This window comes from Pteropus medius, unplaced genomic scaffold (genome assembly GCF_902729225.1).
Source record: "Pteropus medius unplaced genomic scaffold, Ma_sr-lr_union100, whole genome shotgun sequence".
In the NCBI taxonomy this organism is placed as follows: domain Eukaryota; kingdom Metazoa; phylum Chordata; class Mammalia; order Chiroptera; family Pteropodidae; genus Pteropus; species Pteropus medius.
The window spans coordinates 565,763-585,087 of record NW_024347867.1 but is presented as its reverse complement, the minus strand read 5'-3'; the positions used below and the strand labels follow the sequence as shown (position 1 = coordinate 585,087).

The 19,325-nt window shown below is 36.5% G+C and overlaps 1 protein-coding gene and 1 pseudogene across 1 annotated transcript in view; one reads left to right on the top strand and one right to left on the bottom strand.

Moving 5' to 3' along the window:
* Nucleotides 1-429: 429 nt before the first annotated feature.
* TBC1D8B (TBC1 domain family member 8B) overlaps nt 430-19,325 on the top strand; it is a 59,893-nt gene continuing 40,997 nt past the window's right edge. Inside the window, exons 1-2 of the mRNA XM_039879067.1 lie at nt 430-758; nt 13,145-13,255. Of these exons, the coding sequence (XP_039735001.1) occupies nt 629-758; nt 13,145-13,255 (241 nt within the window). The 5' untranslated portion in view covers nt 430-628. The remainder of the gene's footprint in view (nt 759-13,144; nt 13,256-19,325) is intronic.
* LOC120615816 (inactive phospholipase C-like protein 2) lies at nt 14,901-19,148 on the bottom strand (annotated as a pseudogene).

The following is a 19,325-nucleotide window of genomic DNA, read 5'->3' as shown; positions in this document are numbered from 1 at the left end:
CGAATAAGATCTACTTCATAAGACTTCTGTAAGGATTGCGTGAGATAATATACACGAAATCTTTTTAGTACAAAGAACTCATTAAATGTCATTTGATGCTACTGCCGCGTCCCAGAACGGGCCTTTCGTCACTCCAAAATTCCAGAAACTTTGTTTGCTACAGTTTAAGACCGTCGGCTGTAAAAGGATGAGAACTCTTTTATACCTGGGGCTCGCTTATTTGAACAAAAACCGCTTTAAACTTTAGATAGGCAAAATACACTTAATTGGTTGCAGGACCCACTTTGAAAGCACCCCAACCCAGTTCGCACTCCGATGGATTATGGGAAATGTAGTCCTGTCCTCCAGTGGCTTGAGTACAGAAAAGCAGGTAGGAAACTACAATTCCCAGGAGGTGAAGAAGCGGGACTATTTTCCAGTCGGGCGGTAGCGCGGTGGGAGGGAATTGGCAATCTTGCTGCCTACGTGGGAGAGAAGGGAGAGTTGGGGGAAGTGTGGAAAACCTGAACCTGAGCCGCTGCTGCCTGAAGAAGATTTAGTGGGAGAAGTAGAGGGGAAAAGACGGGTGGAGAGTGAGGTGAGGAGGCCATCTGGGGAGCTGCTCGCGGGCAGCACAAAGTTCTTGGCGATGTGGCTGAAGCCTGAGGAAGTGCTCCTGAAAAATGCGCTGAAGCTGTGGCTGATGGAAAGGTCCAACGACTACTTCGTGCTGCAACGGCGTCGGGGCTACGGGGAGGAAGGCGGAGGAGGTCTCACAGGTAAGCTGTGGCCACCCTCATCCGCCTCGTGGCCATGGTCGCTGATACTTCAAAGGTGGTGAGGACAGTTACTCGCCACCCGCTACCCGATCCCAAACCCTGGGCGGAGGGACAGAGGTTCTCCCACTGCTACCTTTGCATTGCACTCCCCAAGTCCTAAGAATGCCTCACTGGACCAGCAGTTGCTCTTTGGGTGGGACAGGGAAAGGGAGAGATGTTCTTTTTAAGGCAAAGTACCAGCACTGTCGCTTCTCATGGGGGCGGAGGCTGGTGACGAGTGTTAGACTTCGACTGGTAGCATTTAGGCTGGTGACAGGTTCCAATTCGCAGTCGTAGACTTAACTTTTTTCACAAAACCCTGTGTTGATAATAACCACCCTGAAGAGTGTAAGTGTGTGTACTAGTGGGCGGGGATGGGGAAGGTAGAAAGGGAGGAGCCCCAATCACATTCTGAGGAATAGGCTTCACATGAGAGTGGGAGGGGGGTGTGGGGGGAGGACGCTGACCCAATTTAGCATATTTTACTTTGTCTCCACGTTTTCAATCCCTGGGATTCCCTCTCAAAGTCACTGTCGTAATTCATTTCAGTCTTGAGTGTTTGGCGCTGCCCTTTCTTTCAAAGCGATGATTGTAAGCAAACCAATTAAACAGAAGTTTAACTCTCCCCGCTTAATCCGTCCTGCCTTAAATTCTTTGATTTACAGATCAAGAACTGCTCCTTGGTCAAGTGTTTAAAGCCATCAAATAATTTTATTTTGAGTCCACTCGTCTCAGACAGGGGCATTCAAACTTTTGGACACAGCTCTTCTTCGTGGCAATTTCTAGTTTGGTGTGGAGGCCTTGGAATGCTGGACCAGGCTTAATTTAGGCAGTGTGATGTAGCAGGAAGAGGAAAGAATCCGAACCCATGCATTTTAGTCCCATTCTCATCTCTCGTTGAATGCACTTGACAAATTATTTCATTTACTCAACCTTAGGGGCCTACTGTGTGCCGCTTGGAATGCTAGGGTACAAAGACAATTAAGATTCAGTTCCCTGCCTTGAAATGCTCATAAGAGAGAGAGGGTGGGGTTAGGGGAAATTAACCAGTAAACCAGGCAAATTAGAATTATAACCAGTAACTAGTAAACCAGGTAAATTATAACTAGAACCAAATAACTGAAGGGTTAGGTAAAGATTCATGAAGATGACATTGCTTTTCCTGTAATATGGTGTCTACCTCACAGAGTCGAGAAGATAAAGCGACAGATGATAGGTGCCAAATCAATGTATGTTAAGATGTTTTTGTAAACTTGTGCTGTTATTTCCTTTTTTTCAAGCCATACCCAAGGTGGAGAGAATTCTGAAGTTCTACAGGACATTATTTTTTTTTTTAATCTTGAAAGATCTATTTATCTTATCCAGCTTCTAAAAAGGACCTCTTGAAAATATGGCAGAGGAATCTTTCCATTTAATAGATGTATATATTTTCCACATTAAAATTTGAGAATCAATGTTCATAATTACCCAGTAATGTAATTTAGTCTCTTTAGTCCATTGAGAACAGGTCGGAATATATTTAAAATATATTTTATAGCTGGCCTATGATAGCATAATATTCTGGTTCTCCATAATTTTACTTGACCAAATTTTTTGGTGCATTTGTCCACATTTACCCATATTTGTCCACATTAAGAAGTGTATTTCTGTTTGTACAAGTGTATTTCCTGAAAAATAATAGGCATATCAGATTCTTGAGAATCAAATCACTATAATGCATTAAATGGTTTTTTACTTGTACCTTTCCTTTAAATAATCACTCCTTGTTTTCTGTGTTTGGTTTTTATTTGATATGCTCTTTTAAAGCATGAACCAATTGCACCAGTTACTTATGTCTATCCTACCCACTCCCATTTACTCTTCTTTTCTCTAGAATCAGAGATTTGCCTGAAGAAGTAAACCAAGATTTCTACCATGCGTGTATATTGAGAATAGCCATAGCTCCATTTTTGTGGTCAATTTATATTTCTGCATGATTGTTTTACCTGTGGTGTTGTCAAGATGCTTGGACTTACCATGTGAGAGCTGCCACTATATTTCATGTATATTAAACAATGGATAAGAAAGGAGTAAAGATGTTTTTGAAGTTTTTTTTTTAATCTATAGCTAAAGTGTTTGCTGATTTTCATGGCTGCTCAAATACTGTGTTCTTACTTAAAATTGTGATGCCAAGAGCTTTGCTGTGCTTTACCATAAATCCACATTTGGATTAGCTCTCACAGGAGTTTGACTGTGTGCCAGCATAAGCTTGCTTCTGTCTATTTTGTTTGCTAAAATCTAGTGTTATGTGCTACTCTTTTAAAAGATTCTTTTATACATTTCGTTTAATGAAGTAAAGGTAAAGACATCTAGAAATGTTAATAGTTCTAACTTTAAGTTTTCATTTCTTTGACATGTGATAATTGGCAATAACCACCAGCTTTGTAATGACTTTTGCAGTGGACTAGGTGACTCTCTTTTTTTTCTTAATCGTGGAAATGGAGTAATAGAGAACCCTAGTATACTTATAATGGGAGACTGGTTTGGAAGTTAGAATTCTGAGGTCCTTTTCTAAATTCTGAAACACTTCTGGGAGATATGTGATAGATTACTGACTGATTGCCTAACTTTATCTTGCTCAGTTGTCCTGGTTCACAGCAGGGTGGAGTATCTTGTGGAAATTTTTGTTATACATAAGATTATTTTACAGATAAAGCGATTTTCTTTTGTTTAGAGACATAATTCACCGTTCTGCATTTTTGCAGTTACCTTACATTATCCCTTTTTCCCCTTGCCTGATTAAGGGTAATGACTTCTCGTGGCATCTAAATTTAGCATCAGGTTTTATGTGATTAAAATAATTTATGCATATATGGCTTATTAAGCAGAAATCAATTTGCTCTGCTTGGCAAATGGGAGCTACTACATGAGTGGAATTATGGGGCTACATTCTATGAAGTATTCTAGTGTATAGGATTTAGGAAGATCTGCCAGTCAGGAATACAGTGTGATTTGCCCTCACCAGGGGTTACCCTGTGAGATTTTATTTTTAATAAGCCAGCATCTGCAAATACACGAATACATCGAGTCCAGCGATTCTACTTAACCCCGTTAACCCTGCTTCCTTTATCTTCCCTGGTTCTTTAATATTTTTATGCCTAGTTTCGTTTTATAAAGGCTTTGTTTCCTCATCTGTAAAATGAGAATAAAACTTATCTTCCCTACCACACGGCATTGTTATGTGCATCAAATAAGTTTTGAAACCTGTGAGCAACTATATAAACATTCGATATTCATTATCTATTAAAGAAGTAGTAAGATGTTAAGTGCCATTTTCTGTACCTAAAGGCCAAATGAAAATCTATAGTTGTATTATTTCCCCTAGTAATTACTTTTCCCATGCAAATATACAGAAATTAATTTGGAGTGGTAACATTGAGTATGTCCAATATGCAATGATATCATCACAAAAGCAAACCACTGATAGTTAATCATTCAGGAATTTTAATATGATAGTGATTGTGTATTTTTGGTTTATAATAGAGTAATGTACAAGAATTAGAATAAAATATTATGGCAGTATTTCTTTTTGATCTGTGATTGCCCCAAATCTAGAAGTTCTCAAACAAAGCTTCTACATGACATAAGTATCACTTGTCATCTTACTGAGAGGTATTGAAAAGTACATACAACTTTAGTTATCTTACATTTTTCAAAACATAACACTTGAAGAAGAAATAATGAACGATTCAGCTGGTGAAAGTCCATGCTTCTGTTAGAGAGTTGTAGAAGGACTATCAATGTAATGTGGGCTAAAAATTAATAATGAAGGGCACTATAATGTTTTCCATGTTGTCATACAGCTATGACATGGATTTTATATTACCTTTATGTTAGAAAATTTCCCATTTTTCACCTTTTGCTGCTGCTGTATGAGCACAAAAGGAAATGTGATGGTACAAAATATATTCATTCAACAGATAAAAACCAAGCACTGTTTTTGGTGCTGGAGATAATACCTGAGCAAAATAATATCCCTGTTCTTGTGGGGCTAATATTTTAGTTGAGAGAGACAAATAAACAAATAATATATGGCTGGTGGTGACATGAAGAAAAATAAAGGAAGGTATAATGTTAGAGAGGGGAGGAGGTTGGTATTTTAGATAAATTTGATCTGGGAAGACCTTTATTTTTTTGAATGTTCACATTAGGAGAAGCATAATGACTTCTATTCCTTTTTTTTTAATTTATTTAAATTAGTTTCAAGTATACAGTACATTGGTTAGACATCTATATAATTCATAAAACGATCCCCCTAATTGTTCCCTCCCCTGGCCTCCACCTAGCCATTGTATTAATGCTAACTGCATTCCCTCTGCCATGCTCCCCATCCTCGTGCCCAACTATCAAGTACTAATTTGTACTTCTTGAACCCTTTACCCCATTCTCCCAGCTCCCCAAGCCCCCTCCCTTCTGTTCGTCACCAAATTGTCTACTATATTTGTAAGTCTGTTTTTGATTAGTTTATCCTTTTCATTCCTTAGATTCCATATATAAGTGAAATCATATGGTATTTATCTTTCTCTGTCTGACTTATTTCACTCAGCATAATAACCTCTAGGTCTATCCATGTCATTGCAAATGGTAGGATTTCATTTTTTTTAATGGTTGAATAATATTCCATTGTATATATGAACCATAACTTCTTTATCTAATAATCTGTTGATGGGTATTTAGGTTTCTTCCATATTTGGCTATTGTAAATTGTGCTGCCATGAATATTGGGGTGCATAGGTCTTTACGAATTAGTGTTCTGGTTTTCTTTAGATAAATACCCAGAAGTGCGATGTCTGGGTCAAAAGTTAGATCCATTTTTAATTTTTTGAGAAACCTCCAGACTGTTTTCCATAGTGGCTGTACCAATTTGCAGTCCCAACAACAATGTATGAGGGTTCCCTTTTCTCTGTATCCTTGCTAACACTTGTTTTTTGAGTTTTGATGATAACCATTCTGACAGGTGTGAGGTGATATCTCATTGAGGTTTTAATTTGCATTTCTCTGATGATTAACCATCTTGAGCATCTTTTCATACGTCTATTGGTCATCTGTATTTTCTCTTTGGAGAAGTATCTGTTTAGTTCTTCCCATTTTTTAAATTGGATTGTTTGTTTTTTCGATGTTGAGTTATATAAGTTCTTTATATATTTTGGATATTAACCCATTATCAGATGTATCATTAGCGAATATCTTCTCCCAAACAGTTGGTCATCTTTTTGTTTTGTTGATGGTTTCCTTTGCTGTACAAAAACTTTTTAGTTTGATGTAGTCCCATTTGTTTATTTTTTTCTTTTGTTTCTCTTGCCCAAGGAGATATATCTGAAAAGAAATTCCTGTTAGTAATATCAGAGAGTTTACTGCCTATGTTTTCTTCTAGAAGTTTTATGTTTTCGGGTTTTATATTTAAGTCTTTAATACATTTTGAGTGGGAAGGCCTCTTTAAGGTAACCTATTAGCAGAGATCAGAGAGGTTAGAGTATATGGGCCAAGCAGATATTTGGGGTCAGAATGAATATACATAATTCTTTCTAGGTATTTTGCTGTTAAGGGAAGCAGGGAAAGGGTGTTGTAGCTGGTTACTGTGCTGGATGTTGGGTATACAGTGGTGAATAAAACAGAGATAGTCCCATACTAACAGAGTTTATCATCTTGTTGGACAGACAGATAATAAACAGCCAAACAAATATATAATTACAGGAGTCATCAATAATAATATCAGCCTGGTTTCAGTGACTTCCAAATAGTCATGAATAAGGGATATTTGAAACCCCCAAAGCAAATTTCCAAGGCCAGTTCTGGTGTTAAAGTATGCTTATCAGATGTCCTGTTAAATGATACAAAGATTTCCTAGAAGCAGTGATTAATAACAATAGGTGGAATTCTGCTGGCAGAATTCCAGTGTGACATCTGGCAAAATTTGCCAAAAGCCAGTTTGGATTGTTTTTTAATTAGGTCAACCACCTATGAGCACTAACAGTATCTGGGATGGGGTGGAGAGGACATTTTATGTGGGAGAAATAATACGATAGTGTAAAAGCAAAAAAGAAAATGGCATTTGTTGGAGACTTAACAGGTATTCCAGATTCATTTACTTGTGGTTGAAAATATAAGACTCAGGAGATAGTGCCCTTAGCAACTAGAAAAGATTGAAGAGCAATGACCTCATCTATGGAAGATGATAACCTGAGAGAGAATTAAAGGGACCTGAGAATTAAACCTTTGTTATTTTTTGTCTCCACTGTTCTTTTAGTTCTAGCTTAGGTGGTCTCTTTTTTTCCTCCCTCACTCCAGTATAAAGAAGTGAAGTTTTAAAACAAGGGATAATTATATATTTTTTTATCATTATATTAGTTGTCTTCTTGTTTTAAACTAACCAAAATAATGGGTAGCTGTAGTTCTTCTAAATGTTTTTAAAGTACCGTACTGTGTATGAATTTATTCATTTGCTGCCACACTTGCTTGTTGCTTCGTACGTAAGAATTCAGATGTTGTATTTTCTTTAATTTTCTGTGAGCTACTCCTTTTGTATTCTGATGCATAAGTCTTAAAGTGTAAGAAGGTGCTGTAAGTAGAGATGGTAATAATTCTCATAGTTCCCTATGTTTTAATCTTTAGAAATGTAGTTGGGTTTGACTGATAAGTCATGTATTTTTTTTTCCTCCACATGCCATTGTAATCTGCTATTTGTGACATCAGTTACTTCCCTAAAACGATTTTTTTAATCCTTTAGTGAGCAAATATTTTAATTAGAGAAGGAAGTGAGTGCTTATGTATTTCCAGTTTTCAAGTAAATGTCTTAAAAGAATGCAAGGAGAGAGAAACAGAACAAAAGAATTATTATTAACTGTTTTCCAAAGCTCTTGGTATAAAGTTGGCAGCTTTGCCAAATGTGGCTATTTGAATATTCAAAAATAAGCATTCACAGTCCTGTTTTAAGGACTTAAATCTGATAGCAAAAGCAATAGATTCTGAAAAACTCATAACCTCTACCGAGAACACTACTTTCACCAATTTGAATGTATTTCCTACTAAGTGTGTTGGCAGTTTACTAATTAGTTTGTTAATTAACATTTAATGAAGTTGAGATTATAAAAAATCCACTAAAAAAGGTGTACTTGTTTGACTTTGTAAACATGGCAATGTATGACAAGATACAGAATCCATTATAAAGTTCCATCAATCATTTCTATGGCCGGAATTTATAATCAAACATTTAACTTAGAATGGAAATAAATCCTCTTTATAATTAGGATGTTCATTTAAATGACTCTTCTGCAGCTAAAGCAGTGTTGCCTTACACAGTGCCCTCAATCTAGTTTACAAACAGAAAGAGCCACTTGTCAAACTAAAGTGTACTATTATCTCCTCCAACAACACTCAGGCCTTGGTCCTGCTTGAATATCATTATCATTGACCTAATACAAAAAAAAAAAAAAAAAGAAAGAAATGTTTACCAAATTTGCAAGAGTCTGAAAATTGAAAGGGACAATTAATACCATAGATCAGTTTTCTGAACACTAGCTACATATTAGATTCAACTGAGAACCTTCTAAAACAAACTAAATGATACTAGAGTACTTATGGGTAAAATGATGATATCTGGAATTTACTTTGAAGTATTCTAGGAGGGGTAAATGACAGAAGACTGACAAAATGTTGATAATTATTGAAGTTAGGTGATGGGCATATAGAATTTTCAATATATTCTATTCTTTTATATGTTTGAAAAATTTTATAATACAAAGTTAAGGGAAAAATAGGATACCCAGGCCCGACTCCAGATGAATTAAATTACAATCACGGCTTTAGTAGTTTGAAAACTTGAGCTTGAGTAGTTGCAAAAACTCCAAATGATTCAAATTTTCAGTTTGGGTTGATAATCACTATCGTAGAAGATAAGATCAAGATTCAGAAAGGTCTGGACAAGTTAGAATGCTCAGTTGAAATCAATGAGATCAAATTTAACATGGGTAAATGTACACTGCTTTTAGGTTTTTTAAAAAATCAGCTGTGTAGGACAGAATACTGAGGTTGGTGCTTATATTTGTTAAAAAGATCAAAGTAGGTTAGTTGACCACAAGCTTAGTATGGTAATATGTAGTAGCTTAAAAAGCTAGTATGATTTTAGACTGCATTAATAGAACCATGAGGGCCACAATATAAAAGACCTGCACTTGTTCAGACCATACCTGGTATTCAAGTTTGAATAACATATTTTATGAGACTTTGACAAATAGATATGTTAAGAGAATGAATGGTAGAAGAAATAATAAGAGGCCCAGACAATTTCAACAAACATTTGAAAGAACTAGGCATATTTTAAGCTAAGAGAAGAATAAGCAAGGGGAAACAAGATAGCTATAATAATATTTGAAGATCTATCATGTTGAATAGAGTATATTATGTTTTGTATGGCCTACAAATTGCAAAGACATAGCATTTTATTCTAAGAAAAACCTTCTTTTTTTTGAGTGGGTAAGAAATAGCTTTATTTTTCTATCTTAAAGGTTAAAAAGTATTTATTGTAAAAATTTCAGAAAATATGTGTAAGTATAAAAAAGAAAATTATGATTACCTATTATTCCATTGCCCAGAGATAACCACTGTAACCAGAATTGTTTACCTTATTTGTGGGTTCCAGTGCAAAATTAACAAGCAAGCTCTTTGTTTAAAAATTAAGAATTTCAAGACCATGACAGCAGAGCATTTAATCAAGTACAGGGCTGTTCTGAGCATGAGACCCTATAAAGAGGTCACAAGCCCATAAAGCCAGCCCTGACTATAACATTTGGATATATATAAAAATCTTTTCATATTTTAGAAGGAACTTTCTAATTAATAGAAATGTCCACCAATGCAATAGGCCACCTTGGGAGAAGTAAACTTTGGAGTTATAAAGGACAAAGCTAGACTTTCTTTCAGGGATACTATACTATAGTGTGGATGAATATGCTAGAGGTTGGGCTCTAAAACCTGCTAGGATATTTTTCATCTCTAAAGTCGGTGGTGCTATATCTCTATCCAGCCAAAAAGAATTTTGGTTCAAGAACAATAATCATTACCTTCAAATTGCCTATTTTTTTTTTTAATCATAGAACCTTGCTTTTTTGTTATCTTGCTATCCCATTTAATAAAAAGCATTTCATATCAATTATGGTGGTGAATTTCCTTAAGAGTTTTGGTGTTACCTTGTATTGGCAGGATGCTACGGAAACCCTAGACCTTTACCAGGGTCTAGAACATTGGTACTTTACTCAATTATAGACATTCAAAGGATGATTTGAATTTCTTGATATTTCTTTATACTTTAAAATCTCATGTTTTGTCATGTAGCTGAGAGACAGTGTCTATTCTATTCCCAATTTACTATAGCTATAGAAATTCCCATGTGTAGGTTGATTCATGAACTTGGATACTCAGGCTGTCAGGTGATAAACCTGTGTATATGGAAAAGCAACTCAAGGTTATCAGCTTGTTTTCTTATACTTTTAGAACCCAGATATTGGCACATATTAATTCTTGAACGACTTGTAGAGATTTGATGATTATAGATAGCTTAATGAGCTGGAAGAGTTCTCCAAGTGACTAGAAATGTATTTTAGAATTGGCTTCGAAATTATTTGTTGCATAGTTTTATACTAATTGCCTGATTTAATACACTTAAAAAACGGAACAGTTTCCTGTCTACATAGTGTGAGGCACTTAACTTGCAAACACTTCTGCTACAAAAAGAAATGACCCTTCCGGCTGGTGATTTGAGCACTTTGTCCCCAGTCTCAAAACTTTCTATCAGAGAACTAATTTTTACGTTACGCAAGAATGATTCTCTGTGGCCTCTCCTTTCCTCTCTCCCTCCTCACATGTCCACACTCCCACTGGTATATTTCAGAGTCAAACTTTTCTTTACCTCTGTGTTCTTTCTCCTGTTCTTCTACTACTACATATAAATAAGGAAATTGGATTTTAGCTAGTTTAATTTAAAATGTGGTAAAGGTGAAATAAATGATTTTTCTCGCAAATTTGAAAATACATTTTGGAAACTTTTTTTAGAATTTGAATTCTAGGAGGGCAAATCTAGCAGCTAGAACAGTGCTGAGTTTGATAAGTGATTTTATTTGAAGTTATAATTCCTTTATTTTGATAATTTTGTCAGGTTATTATATGTATATTTATGTACACAGACAGTCATACAGTTGATTCCGTTTTCAACCTAAAGAAAGTTACCTCTTTTGGTTGTCTTTTACTACCACTCTTTTATCTTTCCTTTGAGTATTTTGACTTTCTTCAAACTGACAACATTCTCCTTTTTCCATTTCCTGAATAATTTCAGTCACATTACTCTGAGGAGGTTATCTGTATGTTTAGCCCCCACTTTTCTTTCTTTATATTTGACCAACTCTTACTTTTCTTTCTTAATCCTTGATCTCTTAGCCAAATCTCCAACTTTGCAGTGGCTTCTTCACGTTGAAAATGAAAGAATTATTTTTCCTTTGAAAGTGATAGAATAATTTTTCCTTTTATCTCCAAACCCTCCAGTAATTCCCTTCGCCTCTCCTCTCATATAATCACTTCCTTTGTCTCGCTTCCTCATTCCCATTCTCTCTTCCTGGTACCTCCCCTTTCATAATATTCGTCTGAATTTTCTTATTTCTATTTCTGAAACAAAGTTAATTCATACAGTAACTTTTTTCATATCAGATAACTTCTTTATAATCTATACATGTTGCTATTGCCAAAATCTTTTTTTTTTTTATATACTTTACCCCCATTATCAAAACCCTCTGTCAGGTAGCTAATTGATATTATGCTGCTTTTGTGACTCCTATTTTTACTTTTTACCAGTTCCTACATCCACTCTCCCACCCTGTTCTTTTAGCTGAGCCAAATATCTCTTTATCTCTGTTCTATCTCCTACTCTTCTAATTTACCTCCCTCTATGCTTATAATAACTCCCTACCTCAGATCTGCCAACCTACCTATATTCTCGTTCAAAGCTTACTTGCAATCTTAACTCCTTTTAAGTGGATAAAGGTAGGAAAATAGCCAAAAGCCTGCTTTATAATTGATTTAATTTTTCCTCAAAAATCTGAATGCTAAATTATAGAGAAATGCCTCATAAAGCAAAACCAACAGTCAACCAGTTAAAGTTCCCAGAAAAGGAAGGTAGATTTATATAGCTCAGCCATCCCATTGATAGAGTTGATATCAACGAATTTTGCTCCTGTTGCACTCAGCAGTATGTTGAAAGTTAAGGATACAGACCCAGTGGTAGAAGATGGGGTGGTTATTCTCAGAGAATTTATAATCTATGTAAGGAGTCAAGATTAATATACCTGAAGTACTTAGCAAATAGTTATAATAATTAGCCTAATAATCTATATGATAGGTTGTGTCATGTACACTTTAAGTCCTACAAGTAATCAGAGAAAAGGGAAGGCATTATTGCCTGGGGTCGCCAGTAAAGATTTCTTGAGGAAGTGGGTCTTGAAGAAAATGTAGAATTTGGATTAGCTAGACTGGGCTAGAAGATATGTGTTAGCATTTCTAGGTGAAAAGAGAATTAGCAAAGACCTTAAGGGAGAAATTAGTTGATTGTTTAAGAAAACAGTAAACTTTGTTCTAGGAAAAATTAGGAAATATAATCAGATCATTAAATTGAAACTAATTGATCAAAAGCCTTAGTTTCAAATTACAAATTGTTAAAAAGAATATCCCTTTACCTAATTATTTTAATTAATCATGGTTTTGTTTTGCTTCAATATCTAAGGGTTTTTTTTCTGTATAATAATATTAGCTAACATTGAGTGTTTTACTATGTGCCAAGTATCGTTCTAAGTGTTTTATATGTAATTCATTTTTTTACAACAACACTTTGTAGTAGGTTTTATTTTAACCCCCTTATTTTGCAAATGAGGTTGAAGAAAAGGTTAGGTATAGCTGGTTCAAGTTGACATATGCGACAGAGCCAGGATTCAAGTCCAGATAGGCTCTGGTACCAGAATCTACATTCTTATCTGCTACGTACACAACCTTGTATAGGAGGTATGTAAGTGCTACAACTATATCGTGAGATTTGGACAATTAAAACTGACTTATTATTTTATTGAAAGATCATTTTCTCAAATACTGCTCATATCAGAACACTGTAATATTTTCATCCAGAATATATTTTTTCTTTAAGAAAAATCTCCATAAGGAAACTTTGGGCTAGAAATTTTAAAAAGTAAATCCATTGTTTTTTTGTCATATGAAGTACTATTAATATCATCTCTTATAAAATCCTTCTTTCAACAATCTCTTTGTTACAACAGGGCTTCTGGTTGGGACTCTTGACTCAGTCTTAGACTCAACTGCTAAAGTAGCTCCATTTCGCATTCTACACCAGACACCAGATTCTCAAGTTTACCTGTCAATTGCATGTGGTGAGTATGATTTTTAAAACATGTAATTCAAACAAATAAGTGTACTAGTCAGTTTTTAAAAATATGATTCATGTGAGGAACCTGAAACATGTGTTCCAGCAGTGTCGATTCTGAGCAATTTTGGTCAATGCTACTGCTCTGTGACTCTTTTCTCCAACTTCACCCAACTGTAGGGACAATGAGAACTTGCCTATGAAATATTTGTTTCATCTCTAGTAACCCAAATGAGAAGATTCAAGCCCAAAACTTAAAAGTCATCCCCTAAGAAAGTATGAGCCTGAAAAATTGAATATTTTTTTGGTTACATACCTACTTTCTCACAAAAGGTACCATATCCTTGAAATACTTGTAATCTGAAGGAATGCCTTCAGGTAATGCTACATATTCATTCCTGCTAGGGCAGTTCAGATCCTTCCACATATTTATATTGTGGATAGAAAAGGAATTAGGATAATTCTTCCTAATAAAGCAACTCAAAATTTAAAAAAATCACAGTTTACTTTTTTATGATGCCGTTATAATGCTGGCCTAGATTAGAATCCCAGATTTTTGACCTTTTAATGTTGAAAGACGGCCTTTTTCTCCTTTTCTTCTTGTCTTCCCTCTCTTCTCAAGTAGATATACTTTTTAAAAAATGAAATGACTTTCGTATAATTCATATCTGTGAACATACAGCTATAGCATACAATTAATTTTTAAAGACGTGTGGCTTGTTTTTTGCATCTCCCTCTAAATTTCCTTCAGTGTTGCTGGTGAGTGTTTTCATCTACCTCTCTTAAATTGAATGTCATTTAAACAAAAAGAAGACATTACACCTGCTGACATCATGAGACATCTATAACCTCAACTTTAAATCCAGTTGGTAGAAATTTAGGAGAAAAATGTCCCTTCTACGTTTTTTAAAAGAATGATTATATAACTTATTCGCCCAAATTGACCTGATGTAGAAATATAATAGTTACCTATTAGTGAAGCTTCCTTATACGTAAAGGACTAAAATAAAAGCCTTAAAATTTTCCCTTGGCTTTTAAAAATGTTTACAAATATCATAAAACATTTGAAATGTGAACACTACTTTATACAATGAAAAACTATTTACAATTTGTTGCTTCCAGATTGGTTGCTTTTACATCATATATATACACTGCATGTGTCTTTAGCCAGGCACTTCAGTCCAATTGCACGTTCTCTTTATACTTAATGGCTCTCCAAGGTCCCTGGAGATTCAGGGAAAATGTCCACTTACCTTCTCCTTAGTAATTATGGCTCAGCAGGCATGCCACCAAAATCATCTATAACCCAGAGATTCTGGCAATCACATATATATAAAATGTGTAGACTAGATTTTTCTCCAGTAAATACTAATTTGCCAATACGATCTATTTCCATCTTAAGCATTTGTTTGCAGTTAGGAAAGCATTTTTTTCCTCAGTGGAACTAGAGTGAATAAAATAGTCTGTTGTTCACACCGGAACTGAGTTATGATGTCTTTGTATCCAAATAAAGCATACTTTGGCCAGGAATATAACTTTTTCTTAAAGAGTTTAGTTGCCTTCATACGCCAGATTGCTACATACATTCACAGTTTTAATAGACTGTAATTGGCTGTTGCAGTTGTGCTTTAAAATTCTAAATATTATTTTCATTAGTGAGTGCAAAGCAAATGTTCCATTTGACTACAATTAGTCTTAGAGTTATAAACTCCATAATGTTTTTTAGTAATTTCCTCATTCTCCAGTTTTTCATCATTTGCTTTTTCAGGTATGACTTCCAGGCTCCGACATGATTTCTGAACGTTGGCATTTTCTGTGCCTGGTTTATTTAATCCACATGAAACGGTAGCATAATGGATTTGTTTCAGATTTTCCAAAGTCTTCATTCTTGGCATATTTCAGAAGATCTGTTTGTCCCTTTAAGATGATAATATTCCAGATAAAGTTCTCTCCACTGCTTTTTGTAGTGTTCATCCCTTCACACCTTCCTTAGTGTCTGTGCTGTGCAAGTGTTCATGGAATCCCATGGCTGCCTTCTGACAATATAGTCTTTTCATGCATAGCATCTGCATTTTAAACTAAGGCCTTGAAGATTTGGATCATCATGTCATAAGTTGTTACAGTCTTCTTTAGAACGTCGGGCATAATTCCCTGCAACTCCATCATAGGATACTGCTCGCTAAGATTCAGGACCACCAGGGGTGTGTTATCAGGCCCCGGAAAGCCTAATAGGTGTGGAGGTGGACATCACCAACATGCACTGCATGAGACTGGCCACAGAGGAGAGGCCACAGAGCTCCTTGAATGATACCACGGCATTCTACATGTTCTCTCTCAGATCTGTGGCATTCCATATGAGGTGTTCTTGAACACCTCATCTATAGTTTTAATCCACAATGTTCTCAAAGATGCATATTCTCTGGATTTCTTCCCTTTTCTCACAGAAAGGCCTCCTATGAGGTTTCCCTTCTCCTCTTTGGTTAGTAATAGCCACATAGACAAAGAGGCATGTGCTAGGGCCTCTCCAGTCAATGACTGCAGGGTGACAAGATGGTAGCCTGTCTGTATTCAAAGGGAATGGTGTAGTGACCAACATATTCATGCCCAATGTAGCCATCATCTAGTACTATAAAGGGCCCCATGGCCATGCAGTTCTGGTAGGTTGATTTGAAATTCAAAGCTTTCATAAAAAAATGAGAGCATCTCCATTCTGGTTTATGGTTTTTGTCCTTTGTTCTGCAAAGTCATCAGGGATTCCATAAATTTCCACATAGACATAAGGATCCACCACGTCACCTTTGGCACTTAATCCTTTGAGTTTAGGAAAGTTCTTCCGACTGATGATTTTAATGTGAAGAAGCTGAGGTGAGATTCCTGGGACAGAGTCTGTACTGGCACTGAAGGAGTCTTCTTCCCTCATGGTAACTAGCTGAGGGACATAGCCATAGTTTCCATTCTACCTAAACCATCATCAGGCCTGGCATGTGAAAGTTTATTGCTATGATCTATGATCCCACAGCCACATTCCCAAAAATCTTGAGAGTTCATTTTACTAGAGTTGGTCATTATTGAGCTAGGGAAAACCCTAGCAAGAAACATTTGTTGTAATTTACAAAGTCCCCTGGATTTGCACTGGCATATTTGTTGGGAAGCACTTCATTAAATGAACAGGCTTCCCAGTACTATATATATATATAATTGTTTCCCTTTTTCTTTTTTAATTTTTAGTTGTTTATTGGGGTATAAATGGTTAATACAATTATATAATTTTCAGGTGTAGATTATCATTTGATATATCTATATTCTATTGTGTGTTTGCCACCCAGAGTCCAGTTACCTTCAGCTACCATATATTTGATCCCCTTTACCCACTTCACACTCCCTTTCCGCCCCTATATTTGACCCCCTGTACTTTGTCTACCACTTCCCTCCTCCCCCACCTCTTACCCTCTGGTAACCACTAGTCCATTGTCCATGTCCCTGAATCTCTATTTGTCCTGTTCATTTGTTGCTTTTAGGTTTATATCCCATGTATAAGTGATATCATGTGATGTTCAACTTTTTCTGTCTGGCTTATTTTGTTTAGCATGATTATCTAGAGGTCTGTCTACGTTGTCGCAAATGGCAGTATTTCATCTCTTCTTATGGCTGAGTAATATTCCATTGTATATAAGTACCACAGCTTCTTTAGCCAATCATCTATCGTAGGACAGTTTGGCTCCACGGTGATTGGTCTTGGAGGGTATAGAGGGATGGGCCCTCTGGGTTGTTTCTCCCAGTCCACTGCCCAAAACCCGAGGTTCCAACCTGTGGTAGCTCTTATGCACAGACCCCACGTTCAGATGTGCTGGTGTGCACTTTGGGTGTTTTTTGTTGAGTTTTAGACATTTAGCTTATTGTTGTTTCAAGGGGAGAGATCTGAGGAAGTCTCACAGTTGCCATGTTTTTCCAGCAATTCCTCTGTATTTCTTAACCTGAAAGGACATCTGAAATTCTTTGAACTTAATTGACTTACAGATGCTTACCAGTTCAGACAGTTCTTTGTAGAGCTGAAATTGTGTCACAGGTACATTGTTGGGTTGCTCCATGTTCTCTTTTCCCATCTTCTGAGAAATTTCTGCCCCTTCATCTTGATCAGTAGCATCTCCTTCTACTCCAGAGCAATTTGAGGACAGCTTGTTTGCTTTAATTTGTATCTTCCCTTTTATGACATCTGGGGATGGGAGGTAAGATTCTTCAGCATTGGGTGATGTTGTATAGAGATTATCTCCTAAAATTTTCTTCATGTGTTGAACCATTATCTTCTGTTGTTTAATAGAACCTCAGTTTTCTAAACACAAGATAAGTGGAAACTCAGAAGCAAAGAATGCATATTTGTTAGTAATATCAATGACATTGTGGAAACTATCTGAGAGGTCATGGTGTGGCCCATGTAAATGACATGTTCATTGTCTGGTCCATTCTATACATCTGATTCAACACTCCAGCAACCTATTTTAAGAACTCGAGTGTTAAAAAAAAAAAGAATGTATCTTATGATATCAGCGGGTCCTTGGAACTGATCCTCTATTAAATACATGTTATGAAATGAGTTTATAAAGTTAATGAGACGAAGTTTGCTTTATATCATGACAGACCTTATATTCCAGATCTGATACATAACAGTCAGGTGACATAGGTAATTAGTGAACCCATCTGTAGAGAGCCAGCTCTTTTCCAGGCCCTCTTTGGATGGCTCATATTTGTGAATCATTTCAAGGCTTATTTCCTCATTTACATGTGCCACATCCTGCTCTGCCTCAAGAAACATTATAAGGTCCTTGGTATCAAGGAATTCTTTATTGCTTGAAAACTGAACTAAAAGGAAATAGATTTCAGGTGTAGTACAAAGCTCTTAAAAAAACCTCAACAGATTCTTTGTGACTTCAATATCAGCTTTGTCCTTGGATTTGTGCAATTCTTTGAACTTAAATTTAATTTTACTTGTTTTTAAACCAGGATTGAGGTTTCTGATGCAGTGCATTGCATTACATGGAGTTACGTGTCCAAGGTTATGTACCTATCAATTTCACTAAACATTTGTGAAACCCAAGAAGTCCTCATATTGTCTTGGCTACTTTCTAACATATCAAGTGTATGCTTTCCATAAAAAAATTAGGTATCACAGTCTCGTGACCCAGATGTTCCCAACATCTGCAGATTTGGCAACCAAATCAAGTGACTAATAATTCCATATATGACCTAAAACTCACAATCTTCAGATATCTGGTTGGAAATGCCATTGCCACGGAATATGTATTTTTTCCTGTTCTCAATTCCTTGATGGATTTAATATCAATCTTGGTTTTCTCAGAATCCTCCCTAGATGGTTCCCACCTCAGGTCCTGCATGTCGTCATCCGGTAAAAAACATCTATGGTATGGGAGGTGAACACACCGTGTAAATATACATATATTCCTTACTGTTAAAGTGTACAGCTGAAACTTATTGGATTTCGTTAACCAACGTCACCATAAAAATCAATTAATTTATTTTAAAAAGTACCTATGGTAAATTCTAGGGTTGGAGCAAACATTTTTGAGTTCTGAACCCTCGTCCATTGAATTGATACAATTGCTTATGCTGCTGATCTCTGTTGGCATGCTACTGAATGAGACTGTTTTTTTTGTTTGTTTGTTTTGTTTTTTTGTTTTTTTTTCCGTTCTCTTTTCTGTTTTGTGCCAGCCTTGATGATGATGTTGGGATGTGGGAGCACAGGCCATCCGGTTTGCTCTCCCAGCGGTGAGAGCAGGCATCCTGGCTGGGTGTCAGAGCAAGCGCTGTGCCCTGCTGTCCCCTGGCAAGGCTGGGCCAGGCTTCGTCCCAGACACCCAGAGGCTGTGGTCTCCATTGGAAAGCCCGCCACTGTGATAGTGTTCCTGCCGGTGTTCCAGGCGACCATGGCTGCTGATGCTGCATTCCCAGGCTGGGCTTTCAGGGTACCCGTGGTGTAGAGAGCCAGGCCAGGGAGGTAGGCAGAGCCCCACCAGCAGTGCGCCACTCCCCAGCTGCACTCTGCCATGGGCACCCCGTGATCT